At 42.1% G+C, this 18,834-nt stretch overlaps 1 protein-coding gene across 6 annotated transcripts in view; it reads right to left on the bottom strand.

The window, feature by feature from the left end:
• The window catches only part of GAREM1 (GRB2 associated regulator of MAPK1 subtype 1), a 105,683-nt gene that overhangs the window by 25,554 nt on the left and 61,295 nt on the right, over nucleotides 1-18,834 (bottom strand). For 5 of the 6 annotated variants that reach the window (XM_054193562.1, XM_054193566.1, XM_054193563.1 and 2 more), the window contains one exon: nucleotides 390-520. The exons of the other annotated variant lie outside the window; for it this stretch is intronic. In XM_054193562.1, the coding sequence (XP_054049537.1) occupies nucleotides 390-520 (131 nt within the window). The remainder of the gene's footprint in view (nucleotides 1-389; nucleotides 521-18,834) is intronic. 6 annotated transcript variants of the gene reach the window in all.

Here is an 18,834-nt window from a genome sequence, read left to right as displayed (position 1 = left end):
TCTCTGAGAATAAGTCTTTCTGGACAGGGATTTGAGCAGCTGCTGCTTAGCAGAGAATAAAATTCAGACTGATGGAGGGGGAGGGGAAAGGGGGCAACAAACAACATTTGTTTAAAATCTGGCAGAAGCATCCTAATTAGATGAATTATTGGATGGATCATCAGGACTGCTCCCCAAAGTGCCATAGGACAGGAGAGCCCTTGAAGGACACGTTGATTTAAGACTGCAAAAACAATCCCGAAGAGCACCATCATTGAATGCAGAAGACTAAAGGCTCATTTGTCTCAAAAATCACACTTCCCACACAGTGCCGTTGCTCACTTGCCGTGTATATAAAGGTTGTAACAGTTAATCATTTAGACAGGGATAAATATTTATTCAGGGACTACCTTAACGTTGAATGTTATTTCCTCCATGACGTAAACTCGTTCAGGAAATGCTTTAGCCACCTCCTCCACACTGTTAAAATACTGCACTGGCTCCTTAATATCTCGGTCTTGTTCCAGCAGCTTAAACTGCCCTGAAAACAGATGATAAACAGAAGAGTTGTAAGATATTTATATTGGACAACTGTCACTGTGGCAACTGCTGGCTCAACTTCTTCACCATTTCGCTTGGTCAATTTTTCCGGTTATTAGCAGCCAAACAAGAAGACGAAAGATTGCAGAGAGTCTCCTGAACCTGCTGTGAGAGACACCCAGACTCACCAGGTCGGAAAAAAAAGAACGTGTGGGAGCTGAAGTTAAATTAAAAAAGATCCTTTTATCACATGCTCTCTAGAAATAGTAAATAACTCTGGAGGCATGTGTGTTTGTGTACTTAATTTGGTGTAACAGTATCTGTACAGATAGCATTTTTTGGCCCTTAATATCAAAAGCTTTACAGAAAGAAAACACAGCCATTACTACAAAACCCCAAAACAATAAACATAAGGGTTTTGTTTCTGTTTTTAGCATCATCAAACAGCTATTAAAAAATGCCGGGCTAAAGCCCTTTTCCCCCCAGCCTTCCCTAAGAGTGGAAGAGCACCTAACTTTCCTTAATCATAAACTAAGCCCTTTGAGAACTTTAGCTAACATAAGAAATTAAACCATACACATTTAAAACCCTTTTGAAGGTGGTCGCCTCTAGAAGAGCATTAGAAAGAAGTGTTTCTTGCTGATTTTACCTCCCCCCAGCATGAAAACCTTGGCTATTTTCTACATCTTGTAAAAGGGAAGAACTAAGTCCCGGGCAAACCTGCCAGGGAAGTCAATCACCTCTGTGCGCTACAAACACAAAGTTTAAAAGCTTTCTTTTATAAATACAGCGATAACAAAAGCTTAGGTGGACGTATTTGCTGTTGGTATGACTAAGACTTAAAATCAGTGATCTTCCCAAATTTAGAAACTTTAACTACTAAGTTAAAGGCTGGTCTCAGCAAGAGAATAGCACAGCAAGACTCGATGTAAGAAACAACTCAAGAAAACGAGTAAAAGGCTGCATAAAATCAATGGTCAGTGCATCTCCTGTAAGTCATATTTTAACATTAGCAATGCATGCAGCCACTGGATTATTGTTCCCAAACTGTGCTCAACTTCATTGAAATTCATCCAGTACATCAGGATGTCAGCCACCTACAGAAATATTTTCTCATTCCTTCAGCATTTTTGCGCACAACGCCCCGCTGCCCCTCTACATCCCATCAGACTTGAGACTTTTGTGACACGTTCAGGAGAATTCACCCACACTGAATGATTTCAGCCCACCTCGCAGCAGAGGAGGAAACGAACGCAAGCTCAGCAAGTCCTGACACCCCGTGAGAACCACCCATCCCACCATCCTGCCAGGTGTGCGCACACACGTGTACACGCACATGCACACCAAGAGAAGCGCGAGACCAAGAGGCTGAGCTCCTCCACCCAACCACAGCATCCCGCTGATGGAGGCACACACTTTTTAGTCGGTATGCTCGAGTGGTTGTAAGCCTAAATATCAACTTACAAGTCAGAAGGCTTCCTTTTATTGCCTTCCATACGTTCTGTCTTTCTAAAATGACCACAGTAACTTTGAAGTATTATCAGCAAGGTAACTAAAGATGCTGATGCTGTCCACCATGAGACTGTATTTTGCAACTGTTCAATAAACTTCACCACACTTCAAAAATCAGTTGCCTTGGAGTTTTCCTAATTTACTGTCTGCTTTAGGACACACTACTATTTGAAGTTCAGCCAAGGCAATTCAAGTGCTTCAAAGACCAACCAACACTGGGGTAGAAGCAGCAGGACCTTTGGTCTGACCTGGAGAAGCCATTTGTGTAGTAAATTACAGCAATGTAGTTGACTACAGGAATGGCTTCTCCAGGTCACACCAAAGATCTGCCTCGTGCAGGATTAGACAGGAGGCACAGGAGCCTCCACAACAGCTGTGTAAGGAGGACTTTAAGCACAATTAGCAATACCCCCCAGAGTCTCCTCCGCTCCTCTAGGAGGAACTCATGGCTCAAGGATGCCCAGAGCAGGGGAAAGTATCTTTGGGCTTTGTAGCTCCAGAAGTTTTCTTCCCTGTATATTTGTTTAATTGCTTACTGAAGGTTCTCTAAAACTTTCATTGGAGACATACTCTCTATCTCGAAAAACTCTGGCAACCTCTTCTTCAGCATTTGGAAAAACACGTCAAGTACTCAATAGAAACGTGCCAGCGTCCTGAAGCTGAATTCCTCAACCCGTCTGCTCTGAGCCCCTTTCGGTGCAAAGCAATAGAAGGGGCAGGCAGCTGGCACCTCTGGGCTCAGGGAATCTGGACAATAAGCAGGGAACAAGAAGCAGGGAGAACAAGCTTTGGCTCAGTTAGCCAAAGCTGGAAAGCATGTTGTGACTGAAGCCCGAGGTGCAGCCAGGGAGACATGAAGAGAGAACTGTGCTTTTTAATTCCCAGTCTGCCATATAGATCATTTAAGTCCTGGTATCAGGATTTCCCTGTCAGACACCATGAGGAAGATGCGTTCCCCAGCTCTGCAGGTCCTTCTCCCTGCAGGCATCCCGCTTCCCTGCAAAGGAAATTCAGGTGTGTGGGGGAACTGAGTGAAGTCAGACCTCATTCCACATGGGGTCAGGACATGCCAGGACACTAGGCAGCAGCAGGGACTGTGAGTTACACCAAGGAGCACCTGATAGCACAGAAACACTGCGACTCTAGAGCAGAGCCAATGACTGTATTTCACAGAGAGTCACTAAGGGCAAGATGTTCTTAAATTTTACAGAAGTCATCACACAGTGTTCGTTCTCCATGGGCTGATCTGAAGCTGTTGCTGCTCTCTCCTACTTACTTCTGAATTCCTCCTCAGGAAGCATTGCTGTCCTCTTCGACAACTGACAGAGACACCTGGATGCAACCCTAATTAATTGCCCGATTTGGGATCCAAGGGTCTGATTTGTTCCCTGAAGAAAATACCCCCAAATCACAGCAACCTCAGACAGATCCAAATCCAAAATCCAGTGAGGTTACTCCTGATTTAACAATCCCCCCTTATGTACAGCACAGGGTTCAATACAATACTGCACGGAAGCTACATAGTTTTTTTGAAACTGTGAGATACTAAGTGATAAAATTTTGCTAGTTCAGAAACAAACTGAGAATGCTCACTTCAGAGCAGGAATTGAGTTGGGCACAGTAACAAGGCATGAATTCACATGAACAAGGAAGGAAAACAACATATTGCATAATAATACATTATATGAAAAATACTCATCCAGCACTTTGAATGAGATGGTGGTCTTTAATTCTAGGTTCTCTCGTTACTGTGTTTGGAATCATAATATTATTTTACTATGACTGTCATGTATTTAACAATAGATAGTCTGGCGTCAGGAAAGGGCTAGTTATCCACTGCAACCCAAACTTCCCAAATGCCTCAGCACAGAACAAACGCTTTAGGCTCTCTGCAACTGGGAGCAGGGTCTGATACCTATTGCAGGCTTACACGTGCTTCTGAAAAAAAAAAAAAAAAAAAAAAAAGAAAAATCAGCTGGAGTTGCTTCGGTACAAAGAGATGCTCAGAACCATCTACGTCGCTATCTGTGCCATCCTCCCCTTCCTTCAGCTGAGCCGCGCAAACACAAAGCCGTCTGTGCCTCCACTGCTAATAAGCAGCAGTTCACGAGGAGGTTGACTACAGAGGAGTACACACAGATCCCAAAGCATGTAATAGAAGGGCAGCATTAATCTCCCCCTGTTACGAAATCAAGAAGTATGCCGTGCATGGAAGCTGTCAGGGCTGGATGTTAGTTAAAACGCCTCTTCTTTGGAAAAGATGGTTTATAACTTGAGGTTTTCTATAGACAGTTTTTCTAAATTTATTTCCTCATTGAAAAAGGCAGACTTTTTTATTGGAAGGAGAGCAACAAGGGCTGAAGAGGGGCCTGCAATCCACATTCGAGCCAGATGTCAAGTAACTAACTAACAAGGAGGAAGGAGACAATTTCTTATTATGTTTCTCCCTGGTCTCTACTCAAGCTGCCATAAAAGAGACAGCATGGCTGAAATACGAGTTAAACGGACATAAGTCTGGCTTGACTGCAAGTTAAAGTGGAATTTTATTACACTTTGCAAGAGGCACGATTTCATCGGGAGACTTTACAAAACTGCCAGTAACCTTAAACAATCACAAGGCAATTTGACTCTGTGTTAATTAGGAATTTAACCAAAAAAAAAAGTAAAGAAAATATAAAGCTAAAACTATACTTTTATAGAATTACCCCCATTTCCCTCTTACTAGCACGAAAAGAATAATGGAAAGTTTCTCTAGTAAATCAATGCAGGTTCAGAAAGATCAAAGATTTGTAACACCTACACGGTCCACCGAGCAGGTGTGGTTACTCCTTCCCAGCCAAATGCAAGGGTGTAATGAACGACTACTGCAAGCTTTATATCTCTTTATCTTTCAGCCTGGCCTCTGGCAGGCACAGTATTGGAACAGTTTCATTCTAATATATATTATCTCTGCAGATTATGAATTCTTATTTCCCTGCGAAGGTACTTACAGCAAAGACAGTAAATCCACTACTGCTGGAAATGAGCGCAGAAGGATAGAAAGGCGGGGAAAGACCTAAACCAGGGTTTATCCTCCAGTTTATGGAGGCATTTATTAAAACCCAGTAGGAGCAGGAAGATCAGTCCATCTTCCTTCTTGCCAGAAGCTGGCCCTGCAACATCTTGAGCAGGGTCATTAACCAGCCTTTTCCGTCCCAGCCTTCAGGTTGCTTCTGCTGCTTCCACCGCTTTGGTTCTTGCAGGCTTACACACGTTCGCAACTCTAATCCACCTCATACACGTTATTTCTGTAATATAAAATCCCCTGCTTTTCACAGCAACTTGCCGCTCAGCTCCAATTAGTCCAGCCATTTCCAAGTGTTCGGAACGTTTCCAAGACAGAAACACTCATTTTTTTTTGTCTGTATTGTGCCTAGACCGAGGGAGCCCTTATCTATGGCAAGGGTACACAGACTGAACAAGCAGCCAACTTTTCATGGATATAAAAGGGTGAGAGCATGTATATGCTGACATACCAAAAAGAAAATCTGAAAAAAGAAATTATGTTAAAAAAAAAAGAAAAGAAAAGTAACTGCATGCCATCGGTAGGAAACACGGAAGGTCACCAAAACATCGGCTCAACTGCGTTTGCTGGTAAATGTTTCTCCAAGGAGGCAGGAGTTGTATTGTCTTTCAGCAGCTTTGATTATTTAGTAAGTCTCACATCTCTCTATGTGAGACTGTGCAAAGCCCAGCGCTTGTCAAGAATGCGCAGACGGCACAGCAGGGTAGCAAGAGTACTGCAGAGGTTTGTGTTTCATATTATTTGTTGACTGCTGACTGCTTTTAAGTATTTCAAAGAACAGCAGAGCTAACTCAAAAAGAAAAGGCTCTCTACCTGCCAGAATACAATAATTTTGGAAAAAGATAATTTTTGTCTACATTTTGCTGCATTCCTGTGCAGCCATCTGATAGGAAATAACTTTGTTTTCCTCCCCCAAAACAATGATTCTTGATATAACTGGGCAGAATTGAAGAGCGTAAACCTAAAGCATAAATAAGACATAATAACAAAGGGCACATAGAGGTGGCTTGCTAGATATCAGGGAGAATGCAGTTGCATGAATTGGAAAGCACACTTCAGCACGCCCGGTTCTTAGATGGACCTGTATAATCTTCAGCTGACAGCGTACACAACTGCCCTCAATGCCTGATGCAGAAGTAAATTTGTCTCAGTGGGGGATGATGGAAGGAAATCTCAGTTTATGGTCTCACTTGTCACCCCATCAGCTGGATCATATGGTAGAGCTATTTCGTCCCTACCTAATCCTTAAACAAGGCAAACCAAAGACTCTAAAATAACAGATTAACACATAATCCTAACACTCCAGCCTACATGTAATCTTTTTAAAAAAACATTTTTTTATTTAAATCGACATTCACCAATACGTCTTTACATAGAACCTACATGTGGCATTTTGCTGTTGGAAGAGGTGTTGCCATGGCAGTGGTTGTAGCTGGCTAGACCTGAAAAAAGGAGGAACAAAAAAGAATCTATCACATCTTTGATACATCTATTACGTGACTAACTGGAATCAAGGTGTAAAAAGTTAATATTGCAGCTCTTTCGGGGACCTAGCACCAAGTAAATGTGAAAATGTTTGACAGACGTGCTGAACTAATGATGAGTGGGAAATGAATGCCTTGCTTCACTTTTGTCACCTTCCAGCTGGCTCGAAACCTAGTTCAGAGTTCTCCAGAGGAGAGAAGAGTGCCCACAGTCTCAGGTCCTCTGAGCTGCCGGGTCACCACTGCAGAAGGGACAGTGCAGGGGGAAAAGACTCATCGCAGAGAGAAACTGCACGTATGAATGGAATTACAGAACGGTTTTCAACAGCGAGAGCAGACAGTAGTCCGCAACTGAATTAGTGCAGACAGGCTCACAGCCCTACTGCCCAAGGAGGGGACAGGAAAGCTAATAATCTGCTCTGTCACCTCGGGGTTCCCCATTGAAGGAGCTACTGACTCTACCTCAGGGTGGGACCTGGCAGCAAACTAACATGGATGCAATCCTATGGTAAGTTCATCCCCTCAGCCAAAGAAAGAGCAAGATGACCCAAAGGTACAGGTTCACCCTTATCTGCCACGCCGAGAGCTTCTGTGAGCTATATAAAAAAAAATAAATGGTTTGGGAAGGCAGAGAAGGAAGGAAGCTTTTCCGAGTTTTAAGAATTGTTTGTTTATTTTCATATTGTAGCCTGCTGAAACCATACAGAAGACTATGAAAGGGTGGAAAATACACCAGGAAAATACATGAGAGTCTTAGGTACACAGCTTCCAAAGGAAAATGACTCGGCCACAAACTAGAAAAACTACGATTGATTCTTATATTATCATCACCATGAAATAGCTATTAAACAGACTTTGAAATACTGCCTTTGCTTTTTAAGAACTGCCTGTCAGTACTTTTTTTTGAGAGGAGGAAGAGGGGTGAAGAAGATGACCTCCCGTGTCCCCACCTACACACAATCTTCTGGGAGTTTTGGGAATGCCTTAAAAAACCAGATGAAACATGAACTAGAGACATATCTAAGTAAACATAATGCAATTAGAATTCATCAAGTGTACTGGAGCTAAACTTATGGCACTGCAAAGCAGAGGGCAGGACACAAAGGCACATTCAGTCAGTAGAGATTGTGCAACATTTCATGGGGAAGGAGCCCTTCAGAATGAATAGTTCAACTTCTCGGAAGTATTATGAAGATTTTGAGGCCTTAAACGCTTTTATTCCTCTCTGTGGTACAAATACCCATTCAACCCAGAGCGAATGAGTCAGGCATCACAACCTGGCGAGACGTGTCGAAGCAGAGCATCAGCACGCTGACACATCGCCTGCGCGTACCCAAACCCACCGTTGGAGAGATCAAGGCAGGGAATCCAACCACGTTTCCCACACAGCAACGCAATGCTGGCTAATCAAAACCTCTAATCCTGGCTGGCAAAGCAAAGAGGATGGCACAGCCTAGTTTTCTCGTTTCTCTTATCTTACTTTTATGACTTTTAAGTACCATAACAAAAAAAAAAAAAAATTTGATTCTGTTGGCAGCTTAACAAAGGAAAATCAGTTCAAATGGTGACTGATGATAGCTTAAAGCAGATTTAACTCACAGATATCGCATGAGAGGGAATTTTAGGTTACAGATGATGTAAAAAGACAGACAGGGAAAACAAGCCGAACCTCTAACCTTTGTTTCATGTGTTATTATCATCACAAATAAGAGATTACCACAATGAAATGTTCCATTTTACAGGGTCACATGTTTGAGTGTCTGGACTGTAAGTTAACTAGAGTTAACTTACTCACTCAGTTATCATTGATCTAACTTGTAATTAACATCATTCTATTCCTTTCCCATGTGCTGACAACAGACACCAAGAATATTCCACAGGCAGCGTGTTAGTTCACACGCTTAAGTGACCACACAGAGGAGTCTGATGACTACTGCTCTGTCTGACTTTCTTAATTACTATTAACAAAACGTTGTTGCTAGTTTCCTATTGAACAGTAAGATGGCATGCTCTCCGGGTGAATAACAGAGCTCATCCAGGTCGCAGCACAAAAAGCCATCAAGAGAAAGAGAGAAAAGTTGCAGAAAGCCCAACTAAACCAACCCAGAGCTTGCATGACACAGTGTTGTGAAGACGATGACTACGCTTAACAGCAGCTGCCTGATGACAAAAGCTTTTCTTATGTGACTACTGACACTGCTCCCTTGGTACCAGAGTGAAGGCCCACTTAGACCTCAGTTACGAAAATGACAAGTGTCACTAAAAGCTTATGGCTCCAACCAACTAGAGTGGCATCCAGGATCCTTATGAGAATGTCTGCTGGAAGAGAGGATGATTTGATAAAAGGTGAAGCCAGTTTATCCCTTGCTTAACAGAAACCTCTACCAAAACCTGTCGTCCTCTCTATGAACAACCGGAAAAGAAAATGATGTAGAAACAAAGGTGAAAATGTACATGGTTACAGTTCTTACTGCACTTTGAATCACTTGTCTTACTAAGCAAATACATGGCTTTCACTTATACATTAACACTGATTCAGGGCTAAAAATCTGTCCCTAAGGAGTGGATAATCCCAGTCTGGATAAGCCAAGGCAAGTTGGAGATCAAAACTTGCACTTAAGTGCAAGTACCTTAACAGCATCTTACATTGTTCTGCCCAAGCAGATTTTCCCGTTTTAGAGAAAGAGATTACATACATTTAAAATTAAGAGGCAGCACAGGCTTAATCTGCCTTTGGACCTATTCTTAACTAGGTGATCTCCTCCCAAATCATCAGTGTACATTCATCCCAAGACATTCATCAAGAGAACAGGGATGTCTACAATAGATTAACATTTAATTAAAGCACAGAAGAAAGTTGAGATGAGAGTAACAGAATAAACTCCCAGTTAACGTTTGAAATTAATATTACTAGTTCAAGCAGGTTCAAACAGGCCATGTTAGAATACCTGTTAAAGGTTAGCCAAGCGTGCTGGGATTTTATAGCACAGCTGAATCAAAAATTTCTGTCTTTACGCCATAGATTCCGCCAATTTATTAACGCTAATTTCAGTAGAAATTATGAATGTGTGAGAACATCAGATTTAGTCTGTAATGCAGAAGGAGCAAAATACCATTTTTTTATTTGTAGTCATTACTGTGAGGAAAACACAGTAGCATAAATTTGTTCCGTTTGGGCTGATGCCCCCACCAGGAACGGTGCACTTGTAATTTATAATCTGAATGAGTACAGAAACCCAACTCCATTCTTCTCCCGCTTCAGAGAGCACCTCCTTAGGGGAAATCCACACTGGAAGAAACCTTTCTTCCCTTTCACTCTCCCCATTTTGGTTGCTAAAGAGTGAACTTTAGTTTCTTATGCAACCGAAGAGTCAATGAAAGAGACTGGAATATCTTCTAAGGGCAGCAATATTTCAGAACCGGAAACCAGTGCAGCTGCAGTTGAACAAAATTATTCTACTTTTGGTATCTAAATTTGTTCAAAAAGGTAAAGAAGAATTTGGCACTGATGGAAAGTTAAAGTATTTTAAACACAGACTGTACTTACAGGGAACAGTTTAATTTATCTCCTCATTACCAGTGATTACCAAGTAAATGATATTTATTTAAAGTTAAGATAAAAAACAGCACACAAAAAAGAAAACTCATCCACCAGTGGCAACAGAGAAACCTTAAACTGAAAGATGAAAGAGGCTTCTTTCTCAGATGAACAACTGAGTTTGGAAAGAGAGTTAATCATTTTAGGGGACAAAAATTTGTTTGCATTGAAGAAAGCAAACTTTTTGCAATTTAGAAACCACCAGGTCCCAATCTCTGTATCAGGCCTTCACTGAATTGTATTACTTCATTTTGTTGATTAAAAAATTGGAGAGAGTTGCAATTACAGGGAGGAAGTTAAGATGTGCAGATGCATATTTTTGGCCATAACTTGGATTGCAGAGATTCTAACCATGAGCGACTTGTGGATCTAGACCAGACACAACTTTTTGGATTTGGTAGCCATCTCTTAAAAAATAAACTTGACTTAATGGAAGTGTTTTTTCCAAACGACTCATACACGTTCTATTTCTTGGCAAGTCGAAGCTTTTGCTAAAATAACAGCAGCAACTGCTGAGCTTAATCGTTAACTTTGCCTGACTGAGTAACAGCTTTTACTTATTTATTTTGCAAAATCTTCGAAGTCAACACTCGCCAAAACTCAAGCTCTTAGCGTTTCTGCCACAGTGCAAAGACACTTTCTTTGATTGCAAACCCACCACCCTTTCTGCTTTCTGCTCTTTTGCTGACAGATCTTTTTCCTCCTGCTACTCCCACGTGAGTATCCCCATTTCCATGGCCTGACTTTAGGGCCATTCATTGCTTTCATGCTCGCTGAGCGGCCTTTTGTGCCTTTCAGGTTCTGACCCCGTCCCATGCTCAACAGGCCCCTGGCACGAGTGTAGGACGGTGTGTCGTGAAATATTCCACCCAAGAAGGACAGTCATGTCCACAGTCCTGCCTCTGGCAGGCACTTGGGCTGCAGTAAACAAAGCTAAAGAAAAAGCGCATTCACGGAGCAGAAATCTTGAAAATGTACATAGATCAATTCTGTATAAAAAGTGCTTTTGTTTCCTGTTCAGGAACAGGTTTTTTAATTAACTGAATGGGAGGAGTTGTAAAAACCAGGAACAATGACTGAGTCAGCAGCTCAGTCACTTCTTAGTAGCTTACAGGGCTTTACATGAGACAGAATAAACGTATTTCATTCAGAGTCAGACATTTTTATCAATGTGTAGAGAGACTTCAGAGCTTGGGCTTGGTAGCCTGAAAGACTGTCTGTGCATTATAGAGCGGCTTATTGTTTCAAAGCTCATATCTCATCTACTTGCTGAATATACATGTGGTTTACAACCTCTAACAGTGTCTCTGTATCTTTTTCCTCCTCTTCTCTCTCTCTCAAATCTACTGAAGTATTGCACTCAAATTACTGGAGAACCTGTTGCTCAAATAATTCCCAACATTTGGGTATGAGCAACAGAAAGGAGTTGGTGGTCGTTCTTCTACGTGCTTAAAAAGACAATTTTCTTAGGAAAGATACTATCACTTTGTATCGTCAATGCCCGGTGCAGACTGTAGCTCAGTTTACGTATTTACAAAGTGCTTAAATTAGGAAGGAATTCTATTTGTTATAGCTCTGACCACCAGCAATTATGAACAAGTTCTGAAAAACAAGTTCACTTTACTTCCGGAACAAATTAGACAACATATTTAAAACTGAAATGAAGCCAATTTCCAAAGAAACTCCTTTAATTACACAACAGATCTGGTTTATAAAGCTAAAGTCTCCTGTCAAGGAGAGTGTTCAGTACATTTACGCTACAGCTAAAACTATATTAAAGAGGATTTAAAAGAAGCGTAGAGCCAAAAAAATACACGACCTGAAAATCATCTTAATGAAATACATGTAGTAGCTTATGCTCCAAAAATTGTCATCCATAACACTGGAATATCTATCAAGCATGCAAAGTAGCTTGCAGCAAGCAAACATTTCTAATTTTTGTCGTTTAGGATCAGCAGCCACATTTATATCACCGCCTCAGTTGAGAAGCAGAAGGTGTTTTGATCCCCGTATTCTGCCTGAGGTAAGCCATCTCTTCACTCGCTCTGTAGGAATGCAACAGAGTTTCTGTCAGAATCGTTTGTCTGGTTTCCAGTACAAGAGGACATTGATTCAGCATTGTGCAACTTATCTACGAAGCAGACAAAGCTCTCAATAACAGCTCAAGATGAATGAAGGCAGCTTTTAAGAATAAGCATTTTGGCGTATGTTCTCAACATGTGCTAAAGTGTCTCACAAAAAAAAAGGGGGAAAAAAAAAGGAATAGAGGAGCCAAGCTGAAAAGGTGGGTGAATAGAGATGGTAGGTAAGAGCACACTGCTTCAGCACTGCCACTTCATTTAGTTTTCATTGCTACTCTAAAAGGCAACAAAGACGATAAATCTAAAATTCATACCTAAGCAAGATACGCATCTGCCTCAGCTCTCTTGAACATATTCCTTCACACACATTTTGTTTCATTACCTTAAATAAGGTGGGTACCATCTAAACCCCTCTCTGGCAGTTCAAATGATCACAGCTGGATCCAAAAGGTATAAAGAAGAAGAATGCCCGGCCAATTTTTCCCTCTCAAAAGATGTCTGCCAGGTTGGTGAGAGACAAACAAAACCAGCTAGTGGGGGCCACCTAGCCTAAAACAGCTCGACAGAAAAGAAATGCTACAGACTACACATGGGGTGGTTTAATTTCCAAAGTGTTTCTAGAAGACCACTTAGGGGATTTTGTTCTCTCGAGGTAAAGGATAATTCGTGATCTAAAGAGTTGCACTATGCCTTATTAATGCTTTCTGAAATGCTATTGAATATTTTATCCCATATGTGTTTCTAGTGAAACCTTCTTGCTAGTATCGGTTTGGGGCATCTCCGGTTGAAGGCCGTTTTTGCACCAATTCCATTTTGTAGCCTTTCACAGAAAGGGCTGTGAAGTGGTAATTATCAGAGTGGCTGGCCGCCTATTTGTCTTTGAATGCACGTGGACTTCCCCAGCTGCTAGATTATCATGAGATATGTTATTACATACTGATTTCTAAGTACACAAGCTAACATTAGCAGCTGCAAACGCTCCAGAGAAATTTTGTGCTTTAAATTTCTGTGAAAAAATTTTAGCTTTAAAACAAGGTGATCTTAAATCTACCTCTGGGATTAAGGGAAGTATGTTTAATATTTTTGGTTCCAAAAAAAAAAAAAGTTATTCCTTGAATAATGAAACTAAATCAATACTGACAGTTTGTATTAGCACCCAGATTTAAGGTTGGGAAGATGCCATTAATAGAAGAAAAAGATATTATGGTTTCAGACACTTAGAACTGGTTAGTGTAGATACGTAGAAAGAGAGACAGATGATGGTTAGAAACCAGAAAAACTGGAACATCCCAAGCTAAATGCAACTCAAACCCAAAAACCATCAAAAGATCAGTCTTTGCTAGAGTTATCACAAAGCACTGAAAAAGTTTCCCAATAGTTTAATGTTCCTTTAAGGAAAATTTCTATTTCAGTTGAGATTCCTGAACACAGGGAGCAGAAAGGCAAAGACACAGTTAAGAAACCCCGCCTTTGAAATGACATGAATTGCCCACCTTGAAGCAGTAATTTCCCAAAAAAGTCCTTTCCTTCCTTTCTCAACTGCACTACTGCATACCCAGCAAGAGCAAAACGCAACATCATACATGGCCTCCCACACACCGAGCCTCCTCAGTCATACAGGGGCACGGCCATTACCATGCTGCAGAAGATCACTTGGAGAAGGGTCACCTGCTCCAAGGAAGCACCCCAAGACTTCTCTCACCCCTGCAGTCTGCCACCTCCTTCTACCACGCTGGGTTGCCTTGAGGGGACCAAGCGTCTACCCCACCAAAACCCTGCCATTGCAAGTGATGGTCTTTACCGCCAGTAAACTTGGCCAACAGTACGTGCTGGGTTCACTGAAAGTAGCCACAGGCAAGGCTTACTCTGACTGGACATACGGCACCACAGCTAACAGGCTTATCTACACGCAGTTTCAATGCCTGCTTAACTAAATCAGTATAAAACATGTTGAGTTAAATCACTGGAAAGACTGGGACCAGGTAAGACAAGCCAGATACAACCTGGTTTACAATCTGTGTCATTTTGTGTGCTGGGGGCTCTCTGAGGGATGTCAAAGTGGGCGATTCCAGGGTCTTCACCTTTCTTCCCAGCAACCGCTCTGCTTTCTTTGAGCACAACACGCAAAATTCCCCAGCTGCTCTTCAGTCTGAATTGCCCAAGAGGCTGGGAGCCTAAATACCTCTAAAAGTTACTTAATGTCTTACCTAGAGGTTATTCTTCACCATCCCCTAGCATTGCACTCCTGCCTGCTACATGGCTGACCAGGCAGCTCAGTTGCCAGCTCCGGCAAGACTCAGCTGAGCCAGCTCTCAGAAAGCTGTATGCCAACTGACCCAAGGTTTTCCTTGGACAGGAGTCAGAAAACCGCTCTGCATGCTTTCCATCTGATTCACATTAAATGAGCCTTGTGATAGCCAAACACGACGAAGCGACAAACATCTGCAATATGATAAAAAGGTGGCTATTTTTCATTTTCCACCGTAGAGAAGACGAGTGGTGTGTCTAAGCAGAATGAAGTGTCACGTACGCTATCACACACATCTGCTTCCTTGAACCAGCACGTCTGACAGCAGTAGGGCAGATAGGGCAGCACCAGGTTTCGTCCTCAGCAGCGCAGGACGTCTTCCAGGTCCTGGCACGAGACCTTGGTTGCTGTCACATGCTGGGCTGCTGTTGCTTCCCTGCTGGTGCAAAGCAGGCAAGCCAGGACACGCTGTGATCTTACACCTCCATGGTGCAGACCCAACGTGCCTCACTTCCAGGATTTCCAAGGGGAAAGCCTAAGGCCACGTCAGGCAGCTCATCTGTGAAGCCTGCACACATCTTCGTGCAGAGCTGAAAGTTTAGCATGGCTCTTTATATTTTATTTACTCGCTTCTTGCCTGGCAAACATCACGTGTGCCAGTTCCTCCCTGCTCCCCCTCTCCCTCGCTCAGAATTACTTCCCTCTGAAGAAAGGAAAAGAAAGCACGTAAAATATATCTTTGATTCTCTTGTAGGAAGTAGTATAGCTGTGAATCAGTATGACACAAATTTCTTAATAAATGCATGAAATGTACAGTAAAGAAATCTATGCTACTCAAAATAATTTTCTTCTACCATTAAAAAAAGCATTAGAGTTAGTATTAATATTGAGAGAAATTAAAGTTAAAAAGCATTCTTCCCAGAGTAATAACAGAGGATGAGCTTATCTATGACCATATAGCACACTAATGATCAGCAAAAAAAAGAAGGTTAATTAGTCAATAAATTGAGCCAGACGCCAATCCTTCACAACAGAAAAGCTACTATATTAGCAGCTTACATGTACCAGAAATATCAAAACCACACACTTAAGATCTTCATGCAAGATTATAGCACGAAGCACTATGGGCTAATCCAGGAATGCCAGACAATTTAATTACACTTTCTACTGAAAAATTAAACCATGTGCATAGCTCATCAGACCAAACCTTCTAATATGTTTCTGCTTTTCATATGCAACATCTGTCTGAAAATGAGATTTTTGTTTCTCTTATGAAATTTGATTCAATCTCCATGGCCAAACTCAAGCAGTCTTGATGGAAAGAGGTGAGGGAAAATGAGCAAGTGTTGGGTCATCTGACTGGGCCTTATCACACAGTTCAACCTCTAAATAGTAAAAATGTTAGAATACGACAACTCTTCCTTTACAGGCGAAGGCAATAGGGCAATGCAAGTATAATCAGAATTTCTTTCCCCCGAAAAAATATCCTAAATTTTCTTCAGTTTCTTCCTCCATGTCCACAATTAGGGTCTCATTCCTCATTAAACTTCTCTGACACTGTAGTGCTATCTCACTAGTTTTGTCTGTCTGCTTGAGAAAACCATGTAGGACTTCACACGTGCAACGTAAAGACAAAGAAATGACACAATGCTGCTGCTGAATCAGCTCATCTGCCATCTTCATCACCTGCCACCTACTGTCACTGCAACGTGAAGCAGGGTGAGCTTTAGAAACCTGCCCGTCATGAGGATCTGGGCAATGCACAGTGCTCCAGCTCCTATCAGATGAATGACATCTATACTAAGGAGAAACATGTGAGTAGGGATTTAACCCAAAAAATGCTTGCTGTAAGTGTTGTTTTACAAAGCTGTTACACCAATAAAAAGTGCTTTTCTGAAGGAAGAATGCAAGCCTGCGTATTTATTCCATCTGTATTCTATCTTACGCTAGCAATTTGCGACCCGTTTTTTCAGCAGCCTCTTTCCAAAGGATCTTAAGCTGTCTAAGAAAACTTTACAGAATAGTTCTGTATTCAGAAACTTGGTTAAACTTTTCCGCCCCTCATACAGATCTGAAGTTTTACAGCTATTTCTTTCTTTTCTGCAGCAGAATTATTCTGAGACGCTTTCCCAGCGCTTTGGTGCCCGCAGAAGGGATGCCTGCATGCGCGCTCACTCAGTGCCACCAACCAGGGCTGGGCAACCCTACATCTTGGTGAGCAACTTCAGATCACGCTACCCCTCTTCTGTTTCATTTGAGCTAGCGCTTTGAATCCAACCTCTCACATCCCTGCTACAAAAACCAATCTGTTTGCTGCAGTCAGAACTCCATATACAAAAACCCGAACTGCTCCACATATAATCCTTGGGGCAAAGCAGCTGATTATCCACCCTTATGGTCAGGGAACCGTGAAGGTTTGGAAGCAAATTTCAAGTCACTGCTTCAAATTCAGCAGGGCAGGAAATGCATGAACATACAGATCTTATGTTAAATGCTGAAGTTTTAAATCACCAGTTACTGCATGGTACAATTTTCTTTTCTATTTTCATTGTGAATCTGAGAAGCCTTTCAATAAAAATAAAAATAAAAAAACCACCACCAAAACCCCTTCAGATTGAACTCAACGTGGTCCTGCAATAGTTCCAACAGGTCAGCGTTCCCAAGGAAAAATGGTATAGCTGAAAATTAATTCTGCCAACACTAATTTCAGACCCCTATGAAGAGATCATTATGAATGTTCGCTCACAACATTCACCCACACTTACACTAATAGCCTGTATTTGACTGCAAATTTCCTGGTGACGGAAATGCGATACAAAGCAACAGCAAAACGTCTTGCCCACGCTGCCGTCAATTTAGCAGAAAAAAATCAACCTGCATTCCTCTGGTTCAAGAAAAGTTTCATCAATACACATCAGACAGAGCTGTGTATATGTTCTTTTAACGATTTCCAAGTAGTGTTTGCTCATTACGGTAATTAAAATAATAGCTCAATCCTTTCAGGGTCGACAGTTTTCTAAAAATTGAACTGCTTTATTTCAGCTTCATCCATCACCAAGCGTAGGAAATCATTCTTACACCAGAAGGGGGTTCCTTCTCACCAGGCAATTTACAGGATAATCCGAGATGCTGCCGCGTTGGGAGAAGCCTGGCAGCACAAGGGGTGCATTGTTAGTAGCCCCCTGCCTTGCAGGGGCACCCTGGCTCCCCTCAGGGCAAGGGTTCAAAGGCTTTACACAAAGCAGTGGAAGGGGCAAAGCTGCAATTCATCCTCCGCCCTGCTCTTTCTCCTTGCCCGGGGTGCCAGAGCCGATGCACTGGAGATAGGTTTCAAGGATCAGGTCTCCGCCTTGACGTTCTTCACTCTTCTGACTTGACAACAAACGCTCCTGAAGGCTGGTGGTAAAGAGAGGGTTTGGGCTGTGTTTCCTGCCCTGTCAGGACTAGTCCCACAGGAGCAGAGACGCAGCTTAGCTATTACACAGAAGGGAGGTTTGTTTTCGTTTGGCGTCAGAACTGATACAGGGAATCAAAGGGAGGATCAGCGCTGAAGATTTATTTGTATATCGAGGGGAAATCCAGAAGCCATTGGAATTGTTTACAGCAGGTTGAAAGAATAATACAAAGAACAAACATTGTGCTGACAGATATCCAGATGGGAGTTGTAGGCAAACCTCAATGCTTTTAGCCCAGCTAAGTTTCATTAACATTTACATATCATTTCAGGATTTTATTTTTAATATTTAAAAAGCACCAAATTATGAAGGTTTCAGAGAAACGGGAGTCCTCCTTCCCACCACCAACTTTGCTTTGCGACTGAATAAAAATTACCTGGCAGAACAAAATAGTTTGAGCAACTGGTGCAGATGACAAAAAGAGGAATGGAGGACAAGGTGTAATGCACTGTGGAACTACAGGATGGTGCTTGTGCATCTACAGGGCTTTTCTGTGACAGAGTTTCGCAGAGTTCTTGCCAAGTTACTCACTGCCAGGAACAGGCTTCCCCAAAGTTTGAAAAAGGCAAAAGAAGGCAGGTCCATCACCTTCTATTCAAACACTTAATTCTTCCTACACAGACTCACTCCGGCTACTTGCATTGTCATTTGAAGGCCCTGTGTCATAGAATATGTTGGGTTGGAAGGGACCTTTAAAGGTCATCCAGTCCAACCCCCCTGCAGTAAGCAGGGACATCTTCAACTAGATCAGATTGCTCAGAGCCTCATCCAGCCTGGCCTTGAATGTCTCCAGGGATGGGGCCTCCAACACCTCTCTGGGCAACCTGTTCCAGTGTCTCACCACGCTCATTGTAAAGAACTTCATCCTAATGT

This window comes from Rissa tridactyla, chromosome 2 (assembly GCF_028500815.1).
Source record: "Rissa tridactyla isolate bRisTri1 chromosome 2, bRisTri1.patW.cur.20221130, whole genome shotgun sequence".
Taxonomy (NCBI): domain Eukaryota; kingdom Metazoa; phylum Chordata; class Aves; order Charadriiformes; family Laridae; genus Rissa; species Rissa tridactyla.
The sequence above is the reverse complement of the archived record's forward strand: the minus strand, read 5'-3'. Positions and strand labels throughout refer to the sequence as shown.